Source organism: Patella vulgata, chromosome 8 (assembly GCF_932274485.2).
Source record: "Patella vulgata chromosome 8, xgPatVulg1.2, whole genome shotgun sequence".
In the NCBI taxonomy this organism is placed as follows: Eukaryota; Metazoa; Mollusca; class Gastropoda; family Patellidae; genus Patella; species Patella vulgata.
Window position 1 is genome coordinate 14,347,162 of NC_065886.2, and position 22,463 is coordinate 14,369,624.

At 37.6% G+C, this 22,463-nt stretch overlaps 2 protein-coding genes across 2 annotated transcripts in view; both read right to left on the reverse strand.

Annotated features, from left to right (window-relative positions):
• Nucleotides 1–225: 225 nt before the first annotated feature.
• On the reverse strand, nt 226–12,617 carry LOC126830742 (proton channel OtopLc). Its single transcript, XM_050561138.2, has 10 exons — nt 12,487–12,617; nt 10,425–10,465; nt 9,255–9,523; nt 6,854–6,962; nt 6,304–6,418; nt 4,912–5,128; nt 4,401–4,561; nt 3,605–3,764; nt 2,703–2,822; nt 226–1,658 (listed from the first exon to the last, which is right to left on the reverse strand). The coding sequence occupies exons 3-10, from the start codon at nt 9,511–9,513 to the stop codon at nt 823–825; spliced, it is 1,977 nt and encodes a 658-aa protein (XP_050417095.2). The 5' UTR covers nt 9,514–9,523; nt 10,425–10,465; nt 12,487–12,617; the 3' UTR covers nt 226–822.
• Nucleotides 12,618–13,303: 686 nt separating this feature from the next.
• Nucleotides 13,304–22,463, reverse strand: part of LOC126830046 (proton channel OtopLc) — a 39,324-nt gene continuing 30,164 nt past the window's right edge. Inside the window, exons 3-9 of the mRNA XM_050560262.2 lie at nt 22,173–22,308; nt 20,836–20,950; nt 20,138–20,360; nt 19,585–19,745; nt 18,821–18,965; nt 17,806–17,922; nt 13,304–16,459 (exon numbers count right to left, since the gene is read on the reverse strand). Coding sequence (XP_050416219.2) covers nt 15,672–16,459; nt 17,806–17,922; nt 18,821–18,965; nt 19,585–19,745; nt 20,138–20,360; nt 20,836–20,950; nt 22,173–22,308 — 1,685 coding nt within the window. The 3' untranslated portion in view covers nt 13,304–15,671. The remainder of the gene's footprint in view (nt 16,460–17,805; nt 17,923–18,820; nt 18,966–19,584; nt 19,746–20,137; nt 20,361–20,835; nt 20,951–22,172; nt 22,309–22,463) is intronic.

Genomic DNA, 22,463 nt, shown 5'->3' on the forward strand with positions numbered 1-22,463 from the left:
CACACAAGCATATAGAAATGGTAGTCGTATATTTTATAAATTTGCCACGATATTTAATATGAAACATGACATGCTCAGAGGAGATCGGAATTTAAGATAATTCATGAGCCAAATACTATTTGTAAAACCGTCCATGCCCATCTGTAAAAATAGTAAAACCATCCACGCCCATATATTTACTCTCCATCCACGTGTAAAGACAGTAAAACAAATTAAAAAAACCAATGAAATATGAAATATCTGTATTTAACATCTCGTTTATTTAAAAAGAAAATTACTGATACAAACAAAGATATAAAGATATATCCCTTAAGAGATTAAAGGGTCAACTATTAAACTTATTTTTTTCTGAAAATAAAGTTCGTCTAATCAGTTGGGAAAATGAATATATTTAGTCAATAATTAATGAAATAAGATATCCGTATTTGTCAACCACTAACGTCTGCCATTTGAAGTCCCAATGGGCAGTTAAAACACGGCAACTAATAGTATACATGTACATATTGTATATATAATGATAGCATATATAATGATGGTATACATATCGTATATGTAATGATGGTATACATGTACATATCGTATAAATAATGATAGTTATACATGTACATATCGTCTATATAATGATAAAATATATGTAATGATGGTATACATGTACATATCGTATACAATAATGATAGTATGTACATATCGTATATATAATGAAAATATACGTGTATATATCGTATAGATAATGATAGTATACATGTACATATCGTATAATGATTAAGTTAAAGGATGAAATTTGACTATGTATATACAATGAAACAAATTTGAAGCTATACCTTAGCATTCTGAAGACGATAATTTTCCAGTTGATGATGCTGCTGAGGATGATGCTTTGGTTAAATTGTCACCAGTGCGTTTCCATACATTCGATAAACACACGGCTGACTGTATACGATAAAATATAACAAAGGGCCAGGCAATGTGGATAAGTATATACCATGATAAATTTCCGAAGAATAAAATTTGAATGGGGTTTGTTTCTGCATTTTGAACAACAACTGTATCAACACCAAATAAAGCCATATTCGAAACTAAAAGAAATGTTGTTGCCTCGCGACCAGGTTTAAGATATTCTTGATCTCTACTTCTAATACGCATGCGTAATCCGCAAAATATAGCCACGGTTTGTGTGGTGGCTTGCAAAATAATAACGACGCTAGCCCCAGTAAGTAACCTCGAAGGGCTTTCCGTGACATGGTAGGCAGCTATTATACTGAACAGATGAAACATATAAATACCGGATAGCGATATTAGCAACAACACTTCCTCGAGATCCAGCGTTTTGTTTGAGTTGAATTGCAGATTGCGCATGTTCCAAAAGGCCAAGATGGCAGCCAGTAACAATATGGCACCCACAACGAGGTCCGAAATATATAGCGTTTGGAAAGCGGCAATCCGACTCTCGTGGTTACCACGCTGTAATACTATAAATATTATAGACACGATTACGGTTACAACCAAGAGAAAAACGCCAAAGAAGAGACCTTTGCTAGAATTCGTACAATCGATATTCAATCTGGAACGTTTGACCTTCACCTTGGCATCCGCTTTGTTTTCTTGATTCTCACTGTTACTATTGTTACCAATATTTTTCCACATTATATACGTTATGCCTAAAAAGATAAATAAAGCAACTGGTGAATTAGCTCAAGAAGAGTATGACATATCAACAGCTCTCCTCCTAGTTTAAATTCATACACTCGTTAATAGCGTTAAAGCTGCAATTTCATATTTATAAGTTATATTTTTAAAATTTATTAAAATAAAGCCTTAAAATAGATGGTATCCATAAACCGTCCTGCCTTGTCAAAGAATAATCCTATTAATCCTATAAGTCACTATTGCCAGCTGAGAAAAATGAAATGAAATGAAATGGGGTTTAACGTCCTACTGTTCTGCTCCTATGCTGGGCTAATGAAGACGGGCATTCGGCATACATTGTGCTATGAGGGAAATTTTGCCCGGACAGCGGCACTATCGCCTACTCTTATATCGAATTCCAACTGCCAAGGGATCTTTTACGTTGGCAGTTGGAATTCGATATAAGAGTAGGCGATAGTGCCGCTGCCCGGGCAAAATTTCCCTCATAGCACACTGTATGGCGAATGCCAGCTGAGAAATTGGCAAAAATATCAACGTTTGAAGGTAGCTAATGCATGGAGGCAATAGGAAAATAAAGGAAGGTAATTGTGTTATTATTTCCTGTGTCAATGATTTTGAAGGGTGGGATATAATGCCCATGGTCGTATAATAGTGAGTTGATAACCTATTGAACAAAAGACATAGAAATAATTATGTTTTGAATTTCTTCGAAAATATGAAATTATCGCTTTAAGTAGTTTTACTCATGAACGGGTTCTTGTGATTAAGCCAATGTGATGAAAAGGCAGTGGGTGCAGTTATCAAGTTTCTTTTTTATACGGTCACATTTCAATGTGATGTTATGTCGTCTATCCTGTTCGTCAACAATTGACATGTTTATTAAGGCAATCGTCGACATTGCCCATCGGAAGCTCGCTGATAAATTTTGTGTTTAATTACTTTTAATTTTAAAACATTATGTGAAAAACAAGGGGTACTTGGATTATGTGTATGGGGACTGGTAAATTTGGGCCCGACCTTGAGTACTATATGTTTTAATGTAAAAGAAAGTTTACCTGTACATATAAAACTGTATTGGATACTACATGGATATAGGTAGGGACTCAGCGATTGGTTAATTGTACCAAGACTACTGTCAATCAATATATTATTACTTTCTGGTATCCAATGATCATCTGTGATAATAAACATAAACAGTAGAAATGATGTTCAATATATTCATTTTGCATTATCTATTTTTAAAGTATTATAGCAAGAACGGCCAGCTCTTCAGGTAAATCTTACATAATGCTTCTTTAAATTACAGGTACCTAAAGAGAGATGGAGGGGTAACTCAGGGTATATTAAGGTTTTAACATCTAATTACAGGTACGTGACGAGATATGGGAAGGTAACTCTGGTTACATCAAGGATATAACATTAAATTACAGGTACGTGTAGAGAGATGTAGGGGGTGGGAGCAGGTCAATTAAAAGATATAACATTACAACGACAATATAACATTAAATTACAGGTACGTGTAGAGAGATGTAGGGGGAGGGGGCAGGTCACATAAAAGATATAACATTACAACGAGAATATAATATTACATTACAGGTACGTGACGAGAGATGGTTGGGGGCGGGGGGGGGGATTCTGATTACATCAAGGATACAACATTAATGTATATATACGTGAAGAGAGATGTTAAGGTAACGCTGGTTACATCATTCATATAACATTAAATTACACGTACCAGAATAGTAATGGGGAGGTAACTCTGTTTAAATAAGGGGTATAACATTAAATATTAATGGTAACTAAGGTTAAATAAAGGGTATAACATTAGATTACAGATACGGGAATAGTAAGTGGCAGGGGGTTAACTCAGGGTATATCAAGGATATAACATTAATTAATAATCAGGAGATCTAACGACATTTTCAATTCGGGCGTATTCGAAATCGAAGTAACATACCATATTTGGAGATATTGGTTTTCATGGTAATTGTTATGTTGTCATTAGGAACCATGGTTAAAGTAGCTGTGACTACATCAGAGAACCAAACACATAAATTCGTTGCTACCAGATGCATTAATCCAAATCTTGCTACCAGCTTAAATCTTTGGTAACACAGCTTGAAACGAGAATCAGATGATTTTATATTAAAATATGTTTTTATTTCAACATAAAGCTATGTCATATATTACAAACTTTTGTTAATTCGTACTAGTTCCTGTTTTAGATCGACTCCATATCTAGGTCAATAATGGCAGGCATGATTACATGCTTAATCCACCAATCCCGATTAATCAATGGGGAGATGGGGAGGGGTGATTGTCGAGTGGTCTGACGCGTGAGCGTTAGAGCAAAAAGTCCGTCATTGAATCAAGTGGCATGGTTTCGCGCACAAGCTCGTGCGTAACTGCGGGGTATGCTCGCCTGTCTAATCTCGTGGGTTTTATCCCCGATTTTCTTTATATAAACCCCTACACGCAAGCGCATTACTACAATAAAATTATACCATATGTTAGTACTGAAATAACAGATTCTGTCGAGTGGATATTAAACTCTCTCTCTTTCGTGAGTTTTCTATGGTTCTCCTACTTTTAAAGCAATTGAATTCCAACGGTCAAGAGTTCTTTTACACGAGACTTCGGGTTTTGGTACCACCCGAATGACTAGGCACTGTTTCCCCGTCCTGCATCACTGACAAGGGGAAACCGCACCGGAGAATCAGAATCATTGAATCACCATGACTCCCAGAACTTACCTTAGAATACGAGAATATAAAATAAAGTTGTATAAAAGTATAGAATAAATGTAACAGGTGTGATAGACCAATCATAACATCTACACTTCCGGTCAGTGATAAAACCTCTAGAAACTGACCAACTTGTAGTCCAATCATTATCATACTACCAATACCAAAACCTGGTCAAATAAAAAAAACATATTGAACACGGTGCCCCCTTCGCTGTGGCGTTGGCATAAAAATATGAGTTTACAAAATCTTAGCTTTCCTCTTAATGGAGTAAATGTAAAGTAGAGGTGTACAAGACAGAGGCCTCGTGTACACACTGGCGTGCACGTAAATATCCCTTGGCAGTAGGAATTTGGTATAAGAGTAGACCGTAGCGCTGCTGTCCGGGCAAAATTTCCATCATGGCACACTTTATGGCGTATGCCAGTCTTCATAAACTCAGTCGGGACAGAACAGTAGGGCGTTTAACTCCATTTCTGTGTTAAAAAATTTGTCAACGTATTACAGGACGCTAACTTACCAATTGCCGCCAGTCGCAAGTAAAAGCTGCCGGTGTTGGATGTGGGCGATACGTCATAGGTTACGGCTGGATTGGTTAAATCTTCTTTATTACTTATTAAACTATCTGTACTGATAAATGCTTTAATTCGCTGGTGTAATGGCGAGTTACGAATCAGATAGAGTATCACAAACGCCAGGAATGCGATGCTGACGACATAAAGATACAGAGAGAAGAGCTGAAAAATATGATTTAATAAAATATAATTTAGAGATTAGCGAATGGGGCAAGATTTGGGTAAAAACTAAAGTGTGTGACTAGTAAAACGGCTCTCGTGTCTTATCTTAATGATAGCGATGGAGGGGTTGAATGGGGTTAGATCTATTTTATAAGGCCAACTTCAAGTTAGGACAAAGGTAACGAGATGTAAACAGGGCTAGCGCTAATCCCAACCCTAACACTAACCCTAGCCCTACAATCTCGCCAACAATCACATGCTCTAACCTTATTTACATCTCAGTGACCTTGACGAAATCTTAAATCAGCCTTAAGAAATAGATCTAGGCGGTGTATAGTGGAACGGGTCTATCGTTTTATCTTAATCGGTGATGGGGGTTTTCATTTGGTGATGGTGGGGGGGGGGGGGTCAATAAAGAAAAAATGATTTGGTGTGTATGGCCAATCTGTTTCACAGAGTATTAGAAAGTCTTCTAATATCTCTGTAAAAGATGACTGCCTTCAACACATGACGTCATATCACGCGGCGTCAATCATTGGCTCAATGGCGCGTGCATTGTTTACATAAGACGTTAATGATTCGAGCAGAATGGCGTCTTTTACTCATTTTAATACCCCCTTACACTAAAATAGGAAATAATTTTTACCCACTAATACTTCAAACGTCTTTTTTTATTTTTCTAATACATAAAAAAAATGTTTTAGAATTTAATTTGTCGGAGGAAAAAAGTTAATATTTGTGGCTCATTAAGTCGCATCGATGTCATTCTTATCAGTGATTGTCGCGGGCTAGTGAATATTAACTGCTGATCAGTGTGGTGTATGGCGTGTAGGTGTTTTAGAGAGCAAGGTGTGTGGTATAGGGGTGGTGCGAAGGAGGAGATATGTCTGAGTCGGCAATTACTTCTTGTCAACAGGTTAGAAACTATTTTTGTCAGAGCTATATGGGCGAAGAGTAACTGGTGCTGTGTTCAGATTATTAGCTTGATGGCGTGTCTGTTGGAAGGTCTACTTAATTGTCCGGGAGCACCTAAAAAGTGTCAATTGGACATTTATAGTTTTACGGTTTCCCCTAGGTCCAGGGTTAATAGAGCAAGATATGTCATTGAACATTACATATCGTATACAACATTCAACACCGAAGAGTACCGTATGTTAAACTTGTTTTAGACTTACCACATGAGGTAAGCTGTTTATATCCGGTGTATAAGTTCTGGATACAGATATAACCAAGCCTAGTATTACCAGTATCATAGCATACAATCCACTAAATAATATACATAAATAATCACTGGAAAAAAGGAATAAAATAAATCGAGATTAACCAGGGTTATAATACAAAAGTCAACAAACATTATCAGATATGAGAATTCCTTTGGGGATCTTTCGGCGAAATCAATCGGTGTCGAAATTCGACTAGTGTGTTCACTGTCATTCGGCTGAATGATTCGCCCAAATCAAACCTATTTGATATAACGGCCGAATTATATTCGCCTAGTGTGTCCGTTTCGCTGAAGCATTCGCCCGATTGTAGAATTCATTAGACAATCACCACTCAACATCCATTTATTTCGACAAGTCACATGCTTTGTTTGAAGACATGGTTGCCGCTATGTTTAATCATGTGACGTGAAAGATGATGCCGTCGGCGCCGATTGATTAATACTACTGCTACTGGGACTTCGGTGTAAAATAATGTTTATGTAATATTTTCAATTTAACCCACCAGATTTGATTATCGATTATAGAATGCCAAAACAAACTGAATCTTTCACTTTTGGACAGTTTAATGGCGGCTGGTTGGTTGTCGGGGAGATCGGTGGAACAATCATTTTCTGAAATAAATGGATTATAAATACTTTACAGATAGTACAGACGTTTTAGCTAAAATGAAATTTAATGTCCTTCTACAGTGTGCTATTAGAAAAATTGTACCCGAGCAGCGGCGCTACGACCTACTCTTATATCGAATCCCAACTGCTAAGAGTTCTTTTACGTTCGCACCAGTGTGTACACGAGACCTAGGTTGCCAGCCCATGCTTTCTACACCACTGACAAGGGGTGATACAAATGTACATTTATTGTTCATGAAAGTTTTCAAACTGATAGACTTTTATTACTTTCCACATCATAACTTTAGATTTACGGGTGGTCCACATTTTTTAATAGAAATGAGAAATGAAATGGGGCTTGTCGTCCTACTGGACCAGGCATACGCCATGCAGTGTGCTATGAGAAAAATTTTGCCCGGAAAGCCGAGGTACGTCCTACTATTATCCCAATTCCACTTGTCAAGAGTTGCACGTGCACGCCAATCACCAGGGTAACCACGCCGGAAAATCCCGAGGAACTTTCTCTGACAACACCGGGATAGAAGCTGGGATCTCTAGGTTAGCGAACCAGTGCCTTACTTATTGAGACACCGCGACTCCCTGGGTGAAAATACAGTGGAAACAAAATACCTTGGATTTTCGATAGTTAGGTGAGATTAAAGTCTCTGGCCGCCATTTGAATTTCATAGAAAGTTGTTTGAGTTCATAAATATTTTTAATCAAATCTCCATTGATTAACGCCCGCTCCTACCTAGCGTGATTTCGCAGACAATCAATCTCCCTAAATGTGTTGTGTCTTTTAAACTATGTTTACATACCGCCTTAAGCAGACATTTAATTGTTTTTCATAAAATAAATAACAGCACGCAGTTAAACAATACAATTATGATTTTTGTTTACTTTTTTATTTTGTTTATTGACTTTAAAATCTCGTCAAATTAGAAATGTTTACCGACCATGTTTAAAGCAAGAGTAGAGGTAATTATTGGCTTCGACTTAACCAGTATGAACTACGAGGTTGTCAGGTTATTTTCTCGTTGAAGAAATGTCACTTAATTTTATCCCTGAACTTTCTTGCTAAAGACGTTTACCACTCAAGTGTGAAAAGAAGTATCTTTGTGTCTGACCATCTGATCAAAGAAAGTTTATTTTGTCTAAATCTATGACGTATAGGCGCTAATATTACACAAGGCCACGACCCAGCAGCTACTTCGTTATACAAAATTTCATTTTTTTTAAAACATGCATTATACAAGAGCTAATTCTGATCTGAAATGTTATCTAAATTATTAGTCCCTAATTAGACATTAATTAACGTATCCAGACCATAATCAACTCTCAATGCCATCGTTAACCTCCGATATTTACTGGATTTGAATACATTTTGTTTGAGTTGGATAATTTAACGTAAAAATGGACAATCGAGACTTGGTTTATTATTGCACCAAAATTAGTAATGACGTTCTAGGCTAGCCTAAAATTGAATCGCTAATATCTCTGTTCAGAGTGAAGCAATTTGACTGAAGTTTTCAGCATATTATTATTCTGTTTATTAACTATTATACCGAGAACTGCCAGCTCTTCATCCAATCTTACCTAATGCTCCATTTAATAAAGCCTTGAAACCGATGATTTTATAACTTTTGCAAATTTCAATATTTTAAAGTCAAAACTCTTAAAGGAATATTTTTCCAAAAGAGTATTGAAAATTTTTGCAAAATTCAGCATCTTGCAAATTTCAATATATTAAATTTGGAATATTTTTCCAAAAGAGTATTGAAAGATTTCACAACATTCAGCATCTTTATATAAACAAGCCAGCCCACATAGGTGTTGGGTAAAATATTTTGATAGGGCTCTTTTTAATCTTAAAAATGGAAATTATGTATCGTTGATAGTTTTGTTTTATGTGAAATAATGAATTTGAGTACATTTTAGAATGGATTTAGCCGTCAATAATTAGATATCAATATTTATCATAAATATGTATTTTTCGAATTCAGCCTCGGGGGGGGGGGGGGGGCAACTAATGACAACCGGGAACCTTATGTGAAAATTCGTATGGTTCTTATCGACATGCGTCGAAATTCGTACCCGGGACAGCCCAAGAAGTGATTGTTCGGGTGTAAAGATATCCGTTATAAATCAAGCTTGGGCATTGGCGATACCACTATTTACCAACTGACTGAATGGGAGAGGGCGGTCTGGTGGGGTGTACCCGAAAGGTACATATATGATTTCTGACCAAAAACCACGACCCTATAAAATTAAGTAATAAAGAAAAAAAAAACCTACCTGGATCTATAATAGCTGTCGTTAACGGGGGAGTATAAAAATGATTGACATCGTCAGCCGTATAATTATACGTCTCCGTTAACCCCGACAGGACACAATCCGCTGTGGTCTCCGTCGCATACATCAGTTTCTCTGGATAGTTCTCTTCAGTCAGGCTTCCCCCACTCATATAAAACTGAACTCTCAGAGGTCGTCCATTTTCATTCCCTACCTCCGAAACACCTGTGACCTCAGAATTGACCCCTTCTTCGTTCGTCATCTCCGATTACCTACGGGGAAAGCCAGTTTTTGTTCGTGATAATTACATCGATCTCACTTTCTAATTTGATAGTTTTAGTGAAATATGAAGAGATTAACGATCATTGGACATTTCCGGGGGATTTAACGTTTAATGCGAAGGAAATATGGGAGATTGCATTTCTGAAAACATTAAATTATCCCTTTAAATTGGGACTATTGAAATATGGATTAAACTAATTATCAAATTCGTTATCAAGCTTGTGATAATAAATACCGTTAATTTAATTTAATTAAATAGAAATACTAATATGTCCACTAAGATTAATATAAAGGTAGGGCGATATTATCAAATAAACTATCAAATTTAGATTTCGTTTTAAACACATATTTGAGTAATTAGAAATATTAATATGACCACTGACATTGATATACAGGGAGAGAAATAAAATAAAATGAACTGGGGTTTATTGTCCTAATTGTCTGCATCGACTCAGATAATGAAGACGGGCATACGCCGTACATTGGGCTATATCAGGGAAATTTTGCCATGACAGCGATGCTACGGCTGACTGTCGGGGTTATTTTACGTGCACGCGAACATGTACACAGGTCCTTGGGTTTTCGTACCATCCAAACGACTAGATACCGTCTCTTGCCAGGCCATCCGTCCTGCATCCCCGACAAAGCGAAACTACGCCCGAAAATTCCGAGGAACTTTCTCGGCGAACACCGGGAGCCAACCCGACTGGTCTGCTTCCGGATAAACTAATAAATTTATATTTCGTTTTAGACTTATCTGAGCAAAATCAGTATATTAATATGATCATTAAGATTAATATATACAGCGATTGTTTAAACAAAATATCTATTATCAAATTTACATATGGTTTTAGACCTAATAGTTTATAAATTGATCAAATAAAATCTTACCTTTTCTTTCACTGGTGTTAACTCAAAACAGGTTCGTTATGCTTGAGAAAAAGAAAAAAAGTGACTTTAACAAAATCTTGACAATTGTTTAAAATAGCTGTATTTACTTTCTGTCTTAGCGTTATACTCATACCTTTTATAAACAACCCATCTCTCATTATGTCACGAAATAATGTATCTAGAACTCTGTATTGACGTTATACATATTTCATATTGTGGCTATACTAAAACAAGGTTATTTTTTATGTTACATTTTTGGATTTTCATTTAAATGTATACATGGGCACTGTCATTTTGAGCATAAGAAGGCTTGGGGGGTTTAACGTCCTGCTGTTCTGCTTCGACCGGGCTAGTGAAGATGGGGAATACGCCGCCGCAGTGTGCTATGAGGGAAACTTTACCCGGACAGCGGCACTACAGCCTACTCTTATATTGAATTTTACTTTCACGGAACGTCGGTGTTTCGTCCCACCTAACGACTAAACGTAGTCCCTTGCCAAATCTTTCGTCCCGGGAGAGAGAGAGAGACAGAGAGAGAGAGAGAGAGAGAGAGAGAGAGAGAGTAGGTTATTTCGGGACTAACACACGGTTCAATTGTATTTCAATAATTCGCTTGCGTTGCGGTCTTTAGCAGTGGGGGGAAACCAGAGTACCCGCAGAAAAAGAAAACCCATGAGGTTGGACAGGCTACCCTACTTGTCACGTACAACCGGGCAATCGAAACCACGTCAGTTGACTCAATGAAAGAACTTATGATACAACGCGCACGCGCTAACCATTCAACATGGCGAGACAAATAATGGTTGCTGCGATAACGGTCAACGGAAATGAAAATGGGGTTTAACGTCCTACTGTTCTGCACCGACTGGGCTAATGAAGACGGACATATGCCATGCGGTGTGCTGTGAGGGAACTCTTATATGGAATTCCCACTGTCAAGGGTAATTTTTCGTGCACGCCAATGTGTACACTGGTCCTCGGGTTTTCCTCCCATCCAAGCGACTAAACATTTTCGCTTGCCATGCCAGCTGTCCTGCACCACTGACAAGGGGGAACCACCAGTGGCGGGCCCAGCCGTCGGTGATTGGAGGGGCAAAGCTGGGGCAAAGTCCAAGGTTAAGGGGGCAAAGGCACGAGCTTCAACTAGGGGTAGGGGGCCACCCCCAGAAAATTTTGAAAAACAGGGCCCTGTTTCACGAAATTTTAACTATAGATAAAATCCAAGTTTTAGTGGATACTTCAATTTTGATTGGCTAAGCACTAAAATCAATCTAATATTATCCAATCAAATTACTAAAATTTGGATTTTATCGTAGTTAAAATTTCTTGAGACAGGCCCCAGATTGCCGGAAATGCAGCCTTGCAGTATTTCAGGCACTGATCGATGAGGTAAAGTGTCAAACGAACGGACTTGCGAATCACAACGAAGCCCACTCACGAGCGTCAAAGTAGGGAGTCCTCCCCCAGAAAATTTTGAATAATAGACTGCCGGAAATGCTGTCTTACAGTATTCTGTCAGGCACCGTTCGTCGAGATAAATAGATCTGACCAGATACCGTCCGTCGCCTGATCACTACTTTATCCGACTAGAGAACAAAATGTCAAACGAACGGACTTGCGAACCTCAACGAATTCCCCTTGTGAGCGCCAAAGTAGCGAGTCCATTGGGGACCTCGCCAAGAAAATTTTGAAAAATAGACTGTCGGAAATGCTCTACAACATGCAAGTTTATGACTCAGTGGGGATGTGGGATTTATTCACCGTAGAGGGTATTGATTACCGAAACGTATCACAAATACTTTTTTTTATTTTCTAAAATTATTGGGGGGGGGGGCAAACAGAGGGCAGACCAGATTAATGGGGGGGGGGGCAAATGCCCCCCCCCCCCTTGGCGCCGCCACTGGGAACCACGCCGGAAAATCTCGATGAACTTTCTCGGTGAACACAGGGATCGAACACAAGACCTCCAGGTCAGCGAAGCACACAAGCTCCGAGTTCTTCCAATCCACGCTTCACTTCACCACTGCTACTCTAGTCCATGTGAAATTATATTTTATCTTACCTGTATCTTGTGGTCTACAAGATTCAACAGTTAGTGTTGGTTCGTATAGGATTTTACACAATGAAATCGTGTACTTGCAGAAGCTTCTAGCTTTCTATAGTTTTAGCCTCAACATCATCATTTAGCTTTGTGTTCACAAAACAAAAAATTTTTATGTTGAATTTTTTAAATTGATGTTTAAAAATACCTGTGTTTGTTTGCTACATCTTTCCGGTATAATGCAAAACTTCGACATTTTAAAACTTCTGAATATTTAATGGTGTTATCTCCCCTTCACTGGCTATCACTGATTCCGACAATAATTGTTCAAAATGTTCATTCGACTATCTGAATTCTCAAGCTGATAGTTATACCACGGGGTTTTGCATAAAAATGCTTTGTTACACTCTTTATATTATATGTTTTATTAGTGATCTCTAATATATACATTTCAACCTGACAAAGATTGCTCATAACTCATAAGAGTAATTAACATCATTGTAGTCGAACGGCAGGGCACTGGGGTTTTCAAGATGGCCGGGTTCCCATTTTTCGGGATCAGTGTTAAATGATAAGGCCAGCTCAATTTTTCGTCATAGGTCACGAGATGTAAACAGGGCTAGCGCTAATCCCAACCCTAACCATAACTTCAAACCTGGATCTAGCCCCAAAGCTTACCCTAACCCTAACCGCCAATTCATGTACAGTCGACATAAATCTTGGACAATTGCGCATCGACCGTTTGATTTTTTTTATATTTTTGACGTCATAGTCAGTGTCTGGCCCATAGTACGGTGGTATTTATTAAAGTTACCCCGGACAAAAACTCACACATATCTATAGATTTTATATCAAAATGATTTTATTTCAGTAATATTCATAGTGCAAAATATTAGTATTAATTTAACAGTGTAAAACATAATTACCTCTGTTGGTGCATGAGTCTTAAAAAATATGAAGTTCTTCAGATCTTTTTTTTTTTTTACCTTTATTAGTTTTGAAATTTGCCATAATACATGATCTCTTTTATTATGGTTTTGTCTTTCAGCAAAGGTCTTATTTATATACATTTTAAAAATGATTTTGAAATCATTGCAACTCTCAACCGGGGATAATATTGGTTTTAATTTTATCTGACTAGATTTTACATACAAAAACAAGCTAAGGACGTTATTTCAAAGAAAACCGTTAAAATTGGGTTTAGTAGTAGCAGTAGTAGTAGTAGTGCAGGCGCGGTGGCGAAAATTTTTTTGCCACATATATTCTCGCTGGAAAGGAGAACAAAAATACTTAAAAATGGCAAAGTTCCCCGTCGTAATTTACTCCGAAACGATCCGGTTGGTGACTTGGTTGAGTGCCCGTCAGTCCGCCCACCGAGGGCTGGGCTTCGCACAACCAAGTGGGGGCAGCACCCGTCCCCCCCCCTCACCTTCTGAAAACCCTCTAGTAGTAGTAGTAGTAGTAGTGGTAGTGGTAGTAGTATGAACCTTTTGCTGTTGTTAAAAGCGTAGTGTACACTGTTCCTTTATTTTATAAACTATAATATATACATTATATACATTATTCTAATATCAACTTATAAACAACAAAATCTAGCACTATTATAAATACTAAAAATATATCATTATACAAAAAATATACTAATACATGGCCATTTTATTTTACATGTAGCTGCACATGAAATCTCATTAAATAAAATTTAACAATATGCCATTTTGTATATTAATAAGGGTACATAAATTGTGTTCTACACTTTTGCTGAAGATTGTTACACTTGTCTATTTTATGAATTTGTCATCAAGGAGTTGGTAACTCTCATATTTTCCATTCCTATATAAACACAATAGCTACATATTAACTTGTTATTCTCCATTACTATTTGTTATTGTCTATTAATAATTGTTATTGTCCATTAGTAATTGTTATCATAAACAATGGTTTATTATTACCATGCGACATTTCTCCTGTGATTCTAATCCAAATGCCCCTCAATAATAATCAGTAATTGTATACCACAGAATTATGTCATGTATATTTAAAAATGCTGTATGAAAGAGCTAAATCTACGTAATGCAGATCTTTCGTTTGGTCTACATTGTTATATAAATAATTAGACATTTATTCACATGCCAAGCCCATAATCAACTCTCTAGGTCTTCGGATGGTATTGATTTTTAACGAATTTATACACGATTGCCAGTTAATAATTTAATTTAAATTTGGATAGTCGATTCTTTCTTTATTGTTGTAACAAGTAGGACGTTAAACCCCATTTCAATTCATTTCTATTGTTGTAACAACGGTAGCAATGGCAATCGAGATTACACTGTTCTTCAAACGGCAATAACTCCTTTCAGAATGAAGTAATTTGACTAAAATGTTTATCATATTCCCTTTTCATTATCTTTTATTAACTATTATAGCGAGAACACTCAGCTCTTTATCTCAGCCTTACATAATCCATCTTTAAGGCTCAATAACTAAATGCCATTGAAATGAGTAAATGTTACTGAAACAACTAAATGCCACTGGAACAGCTTAATCCTTAACAAAGCGTGCAATGATGCACTTGGTGCCAATGAATAACATAAATTATCCACAAAGAAATCTTGTAACAAATTGATTCATATACTTTTATTCTAGCATTGTGGCTACTAAAATAAAAAAAATAAAGTTGATACAGAAATCCATAATAATATGGATCTAGGAGTTAAGTGTAACAGTAGTCCCTAGCGCGATTGTGGTGCTTTTAATGAAACATGGCTGGCGACGATGATCGTGAAGGTTTGGTTACAACATTACGAGGCTGATTATTATAGTTATGGTGTCAAGTTTAACAGCAGTCCACAGAACGATCGTTGTGCTTTTAAATGAAACATGGCTGGCGACGATGATCGTGAAGGTTTGGTAACTACATTACGAGGCTGATTATTATAGTTATGGTGTCAAGTTTAACAGCAGTCCACAGAACGATCGTTGTGCTTTTAAATGAAACATGGCTGGCGACGATGATCGTGAAGGTTTGGTAACTACATTACGAGGCTGGTTATTATAGTTATGGTGCCAAGTTTAACAGCAGTCCACAAAACGACCTTTGTGTTTTAAATGAAACACGGCTGGCGACGATACTGGTGAAGGTTTGGTAACAAGGTTGGTTATTAAAGTTATGGTGTCAAGTTTAACAGCAGTGAAGTGGTTCATTGTTTTTATAATCTGGCCACTCGACGCTTCCAGGCATGTTTCCAGATATTTGATAAACAAACAGTCGAATGAAATCGGTAGAAGATAGATAATGGACTAGAAATGTGTGTAAAAATACTCCAGGCTAACAAACCGTAAAAATCCATTTGTATCGGGTTGGCTTCAGTCTGCTGTACCTCGAACGTGTTCATGCCCCACAGAGCAATGTTCGCCACAAGTAGAAAGGTCACCAATTCACGACCCGGTTTTTCTTGTTCGTGTTCTTTCGACCCGGCAAAACGTCTGATAGTGTTCATAATGAATACAGTCTGAAGAGTAGCTTGAAACATTCGCAACACACCGGATATCATGATCAACAGGCTCTGAATCATTGATTGCGAGAAAGACGCGGCGATAATACTGAGTAAGGAGAAGAGGTAGATGCCGAAGAGACCAATGATCAGAAGGATCTGTTCCAAGTCCATTGATTGGTGTTTGCGATAACCGAGTGGCTGCACTTTATAAAAAGCTAGGATCACCGCCACCGCCGTCATGACATAACAGATAATTTCTGAGAGGTGTTCCACCATGATAGCGTCACCACTACGTGATTTGATTTTTATCATGACGAAGAACGCGATGATCGTGATGACCACTGCAACAACTAAGATTATTCCTAGGAATAGTCCACGACTTGAACTCGAACAGTCCACGTTCAATCTGTTGGCCTTGGCTTTGGCTGACCACTGTTTACCATCATGATTTCTGGATATACCAATTCTACCGATATTTGACCACATGACATAAACAATACCTGAAAATATTTTTATAAAATCTTGTTAAAATATATACAGTTAAAGATACATTATGTAAGAGCTAAATCTGCCTATTGTAGGTCATTCTTTAGGCCTTAGATGTTATAAAATTATAAATTAAGACATTTATTAACTTGACAAGACCATAATCAACTCTCGATGCAATCGGATGCGCGAGATTTCAACTAGATTAGAATTGTTTGACCATTGAATGATTTAATTTAATAATGGAGAAGCGGGGCTAAGAATCGAATATACCAGTACCGTGGGTAGATAATAAACAATCAATGCATACATCTTGTCAAAACTGCAAACATTGATAACTTGTTAAAGAACCTTATATGGATACTACTTCTCAATTTATTAACATGCTAGGTTTCGATACACATACAGGTATCGTTATCAAGCAAATAATGACATCTGTATGTGTATCGAAACGTAGCATGTTAACAAACTGAGAAGTAGTATATCCATATAAGGGAGGGGACCACGTGGCTAAGTGGGTAAGGCGCTGGCTCGCTAGCCTGGAGGTCGGGTGTCCGATCCCTGCATTGGCCGAGAAAGTTCATCCAGATTTTCCGGCGTGGTTCTCCCTTGTCAGTGATGCAGGACGGAGGGGCTGACAAGGAAAGCTGTCTAGTCGTTCGGATGGGACGAAAAACCGAGGTCCCGTGTACACATTGGCGTGCACGTAAAAGATCCCTTGGCAGTTGGAATTCGATATAAGAGTAGGCCGTAGTGCCGCTGTCCGGGCAAAATTTCCCTCATAGCACACTGTATGGCGTATGCCCGTCTTCATTAGCCCAGGTTAGGAGCAGAACAGTAGGACGTTAAACTCCGTTTCATTTCATTTCATTTCATTTCATATAAGGGTTTTTAATTTGTGAAATCTACTTCTATATGTCTTACAAGGATTAAATGATAACTTGGCTCAGAATAAAGTAATTTGAATGAAATTTTCAATATATTCATTTGGCATTATCCATTTTTGAACTATTATAACACGAACGACCAACTCGTTATCTAAATTTTAGATGATGCATCTTTAATTACTAATTATTTATCGCACAAGAATCTTTTAGCAGTAGCCAGAATTATGTGTTATTGGAGAAAACCTGCGGATTTAGTCCGGCGACCCTACTCCGTGTCACGTACAAGTCTGACTCAATGGCAGACCTTATGATCTAACGCTTACGCGTGGACCTCGGCCTTTCGTTGCAACGTATCGACTAGGTACCACGCCGAGATCCGAACCCTGGACATTGTAGTCCAGAGTTTAGGGCCGCGTGCCCGCTCGGCTACCTGAGCCCACGGGAAACAATATGACAGAAAGAAGTTGACTTACTTGCACAGATAAGACTGTATTCTATACTACATGGATAAAGATAGGGTCCTGATGATTCTACTACACTATTCATTATACTCTCATCATTACAATCTAACATATCATCTAAATGATGGGCTGAAATAATAACATACCAAATGTTAAACATCTTATCTTTCTTGATCAATACGGGCTATACAGATTGGCATACGACATGCAGTGTACTTTGAGGCAGTGGGTTGTTTGTTACCGGGCAGTAGCACTATGGTCTGCTATTACACACAGGCCTTTATTTTTGGTACTATAGGAACGACTAATGTCCCGCCAGTTCTTCCATCCCTCCACGAATGACAAAACAAAATCCCCAATCTCACTGACACACTGTGGCTCCCAAAATGCCGAACAAGTTCATGCTCACGGCTTCACTTCTGAGAAACAAAACTGTTTGCCATATTTATAACAGACCATTCACAATTCGATCTTACTTCCGTTGTATGGGTAATTGTTCGCTAACATAGTTAGTATTCAAATATGGTCATGCTTTGCCATAGCTAGTATTCAAATATGGCCGAAGTTTACGTATTGCATTTTACATAAGCGACATACAGGCGCTTTATGCGAGTTAATTGATTTATTTAGCCTATTGCGCATTGAAATGAATACGTTGTATTTTTAATGGGCAGTTTTAATGGATCAAGGGTTGGGGTGGGGTATATATGACCGAATGGTTAGTACGTGCGCGCTGTATCATAAGGTTTTTCATTGAGCCAAGTGGCGGAGTTTCGATTCCCCGGTTGTACCCGACAAGGAGTAGGATCGCCTGTCCAACCTCGTGGCTTTTCACTGGATCCTCCTATTTCCCCCCATTGCTAACGACACCTACGCGCAAGCGAATTATTAAAATAAAATTGAACCATGTTTTAGTCCCAAAATGACCTAGTTTGTGTCGAATGGGCGTTAAACCTCATTTCTCTCCCTGTTTAATGGATCAACGTACTATCAATAACTTGACTTAGATATTATACACATTACTTACCAAACGTGTGGTTGGACTGTGCAGACGATTCTTTAAATTTGATGAGAGTTTCGTGTACGATGTTTTCTGCCCACACACAGATATTAACAGCTACCATGTGCATCAATCCAAATCTTGTTATCAACTTAAACCGCTGTACACAGATCTAATCAATAATAAAACACACCATTTAAACAATCAGATATTTGAGAATCGGATAAATGAAATGAAATGGGGTTTAACGTCCTACTGTTTTGCTCCGAACTTGGCTAATGAAGACGGGCATACGCTATACAGTGTGCTCTGAGGGAAATTTTTCCCGGACAGCGGCATTACGGCCTACTCTTATATCGAATTCCGACTGTCAAGGGATCTTTTACGTGCACGCCAATGTGTACACGGGACCTCGGTTTTTCGTCCCATTCGAACGACTAGACAGCTGTCCTTGTCAGGCCCTCCGTGCTGCATCACTGACAAGGAGGAACTGCGCTGGAAAATCTGGGTGAACTTTCCCGACCAATGACGGGATCAAGCATCCGACCTCCAGACTAGCGAGCCAGCGTCTTACCCACTTAGCCACGATTTAGGTCCTACATTTGTACGTAACAAGGAGTAGTGTCTCGTGATGGGATTTATCTGAGAATAAGTCTGAGTATGTCTTAAAAAAGAACGACCAATGAGAATAGAGCTTTGAAATTGTGAATTGCTTTATGAATATATGTTTCCAGAAGACATCGAGGGGTGCTCGACAGAACAGGACATTTCACTGGATATTGCAAACATACCTTAGAGTTTAAGAAGACAAAGTAAAGTTGTGAGAAGGTGAAGAACAAATGTAAGAGATGTCTCAAGCCATAGGTTACATGTAAACAACCAGATAGAGGACCAGTTTCAAAAAATATACCAAACTGTAAGCCACTTTTTATCATACTACCAATACCAAATGCTGTAATTATATCAATTATTACATAGCTATAAAAGGTTATTATTGAAGCCCATCAGGAACACTATAAATACCAAATGCTGTAATAATATTAAATATAGTATATCTATAAAGGTAATTATGGAGGCCTGTCAGGGACATTATTATACTACCAATACCAAACGCTGTAAATATAAGCTTATAAGTTATATTTCAATTCTCTGTTTTTGAACTAAAATAGGAAATACCGCCAGCTCTTTCTTTAAAACCTCGCAGAATGTTTCTTGAAATTGATTTTTGTAGGCTAATGTCCAACGCACTAAAACAGATACTGTCATATTCAAATTATTGTCATTCGAAGAAAAGCCCATATTTAACCACCCGTATCTAATAATACTTTTAAAACATTATCTTACCTACAGCGCCTAATCTAAGGTAGAAACTACCCGTATGTGCATTTGGCGAATCGTCATAAGTAAATTTATGGTGATTGGTTGGTTTCTGCAAAGGTGTAAGAATCTTGTCCTTCTGATTGGATGATTTTTTACAACAAGAACAACAACCAGTTGTCTTGAGTACAAAAATATAGAGGAAGATCAGAAACAACACACCGACGCCATATAAATAAATGTAAAAACCCTGAAAAACACAAGAACATGGAATATAGTTACATTAGCCGAACGGACCTGCGTGGCCGAATGGTCTAACGCGAAGGCTTTAGATCAATAAGGTTTGTCATTGAGTAAAGTGACGTAGTTTCGATGCCACACTTGTACGAAACAAGGAGTAGGGTTGCCTGCCCAACCACGTTGGTTTTCTCCCCTCATTTCCCCCACTGCTAGAAACCCCTACCATTGAAATACAATTGTAACAGCGGTTTGACCCAGTTTGTATTGAGTATAAGAAAGCATTCCTCTTCATTGGCCTGGTTAACGAATAACGACGTGTCTTGCATCACTCAAACTAAACGGAATTTAAAGTCCCGCAGGTTCTTCTGGTCGTACGCCCGTATTCGAAACCGGGTCATTTTAGTCGCTCGGCTACCACGTTCCGCACCTCTCAGATTCATAGAACGCATATGGTAACAGTCAAACATTTCTTTAGCGGTACTTACCTGAAATAAATACGGTCTTTGTAAAGGTGTAAAATTCTCAGCTAAAGGTAAAACTGTTCCTAATACAACTACCAACATGGCGTATAAAGCACTTAAATTTACAAATAAACTGTCCCTGAAAATATAAAATTATACATAAATAAGTTGAAATTGCAAACTTGATTATAAATAAACTGTCCCTGGCAATATATAAAAAAAATATGTATATAATATGTACATATTTTACTGGAAAAGCTGTTACTGGAAAAGCTCTTATCAGTAATTAACTTTCGGAAACACGATTAGGAGTTTGGTATCGGAGTTCATATGACATAAGCTGATCATTAACATTTTTCCAGCTGTGTCGTTACCCTCGATTTATCCCCAGAAACGAGGGTATGGAACTTAAAACAAGGACAAATATACGCTCCTAAAGAATTCCGATTTAAAAGTTGCATTATGTAAGACCTATATCTGTCTATTGTAGATTATTTTCTGGCTTCAAATGGTATATAAATTATTATTTAAACATTTATTCACATGTGAAGCCCAAAACCAACTCCCTGGGCCATCGGATGTCTGAGATATTAAGTAGATTACACCATGTCTGTCACATCTTCGTTAAAGGGGCTAAATCGCTAATATTTGGGACCTAAAAATTGACACAAGTGGGTCGCAACAAATATAATACCGTAATATGAATGTATATAAATTGATTTACATTCAGTCGTTTCCGTTTTTACTCTAATTTCAAATCAGTTATGTTCCGTGAAATAAGCCAGCAGTCTCAATCGAGTGCAAATTCCTAGCGTGTGGTTATTCCAGTCTACATAAGCCGTTTAGTTTGGTGCAATATGTCTAGCCTCGTTCCTCTAGTCTCTTGCTAGAACTGGGGCTGAAACGCATTATGGTACACGATTCGTGTACCAATGGTAAAATATTTATTTTGTCTTAAATATTGGATATCAGAAGCCCACCCTTTTCCGGTAAGATCACAACATCAATGTTGTTTTAAATTGACAAATAATTCGTGTTTTAAATGTTGAAGATTTTGGATGATATTGAGTTAGAGACTTAGCTCCTTTAAACGTTAAAATGACAAAATAATATAGACTTCCTATAATATCGTAGCATTGGTACTTAACATTAAGGCTATATCTCGTCAAAACTTCAAACATTCATAACTTCGCTCAAAATAAAGTAATTCGAATGCAATTTTCAATACATTGTATATTCATTAACTATTTTTAAACTATTATAGCATATGAACGGCCAGCTCTATCTCTAAATCTTAATTAAGTGCATCTTTTTTTGACTATTTTCAACATTATTTGCCATATTCATAAATTTATACTCACACGACTGGTTGATTGTAGATAAGATTGTAGGAAATCCTACTGACGTCAGAACGTCTTTTATTGGATAGAGAAGGTGGCGGAGAATCAGATAGAAATACGTCATCGTTGTTAGGAGAATTGTCTTCATTTCCAATACCTAAAATACAAAGAATCATATATATAAATAATATATTTGCTACCCATCAGGAATATATAACAGCCAAGAGCAATCTCAGCAGCAGCGCCCATTTCGTTTCCCGGGATAATACCCATATAAGTAAAATACACAGAACTTCTCAAAATCATTCACAA

Coding starts and splice junctions, on each gene's coding strand:
- LOC126830742 (XM_050561138.2), bottom strand. CDS start 9,513: ATGACGAACGAAGAAGGGGTCAATTCTGAGGTCACAGGTGTTTCGGAG. Junction 6,419..6,853: donor ATAATCGATAATCAAATCTG/GTGGGTTAAATT, acceptor CCTTTTTTCCAG/TGATTATTTATGTATATTAT. Junction 5,129..6,303: donor TAAACAGCTTACCTCATGTG/GTAAGTCTAAAA, acceptor CATATTTTTCAG/CTCTTCTCTCTGTATCTTTA.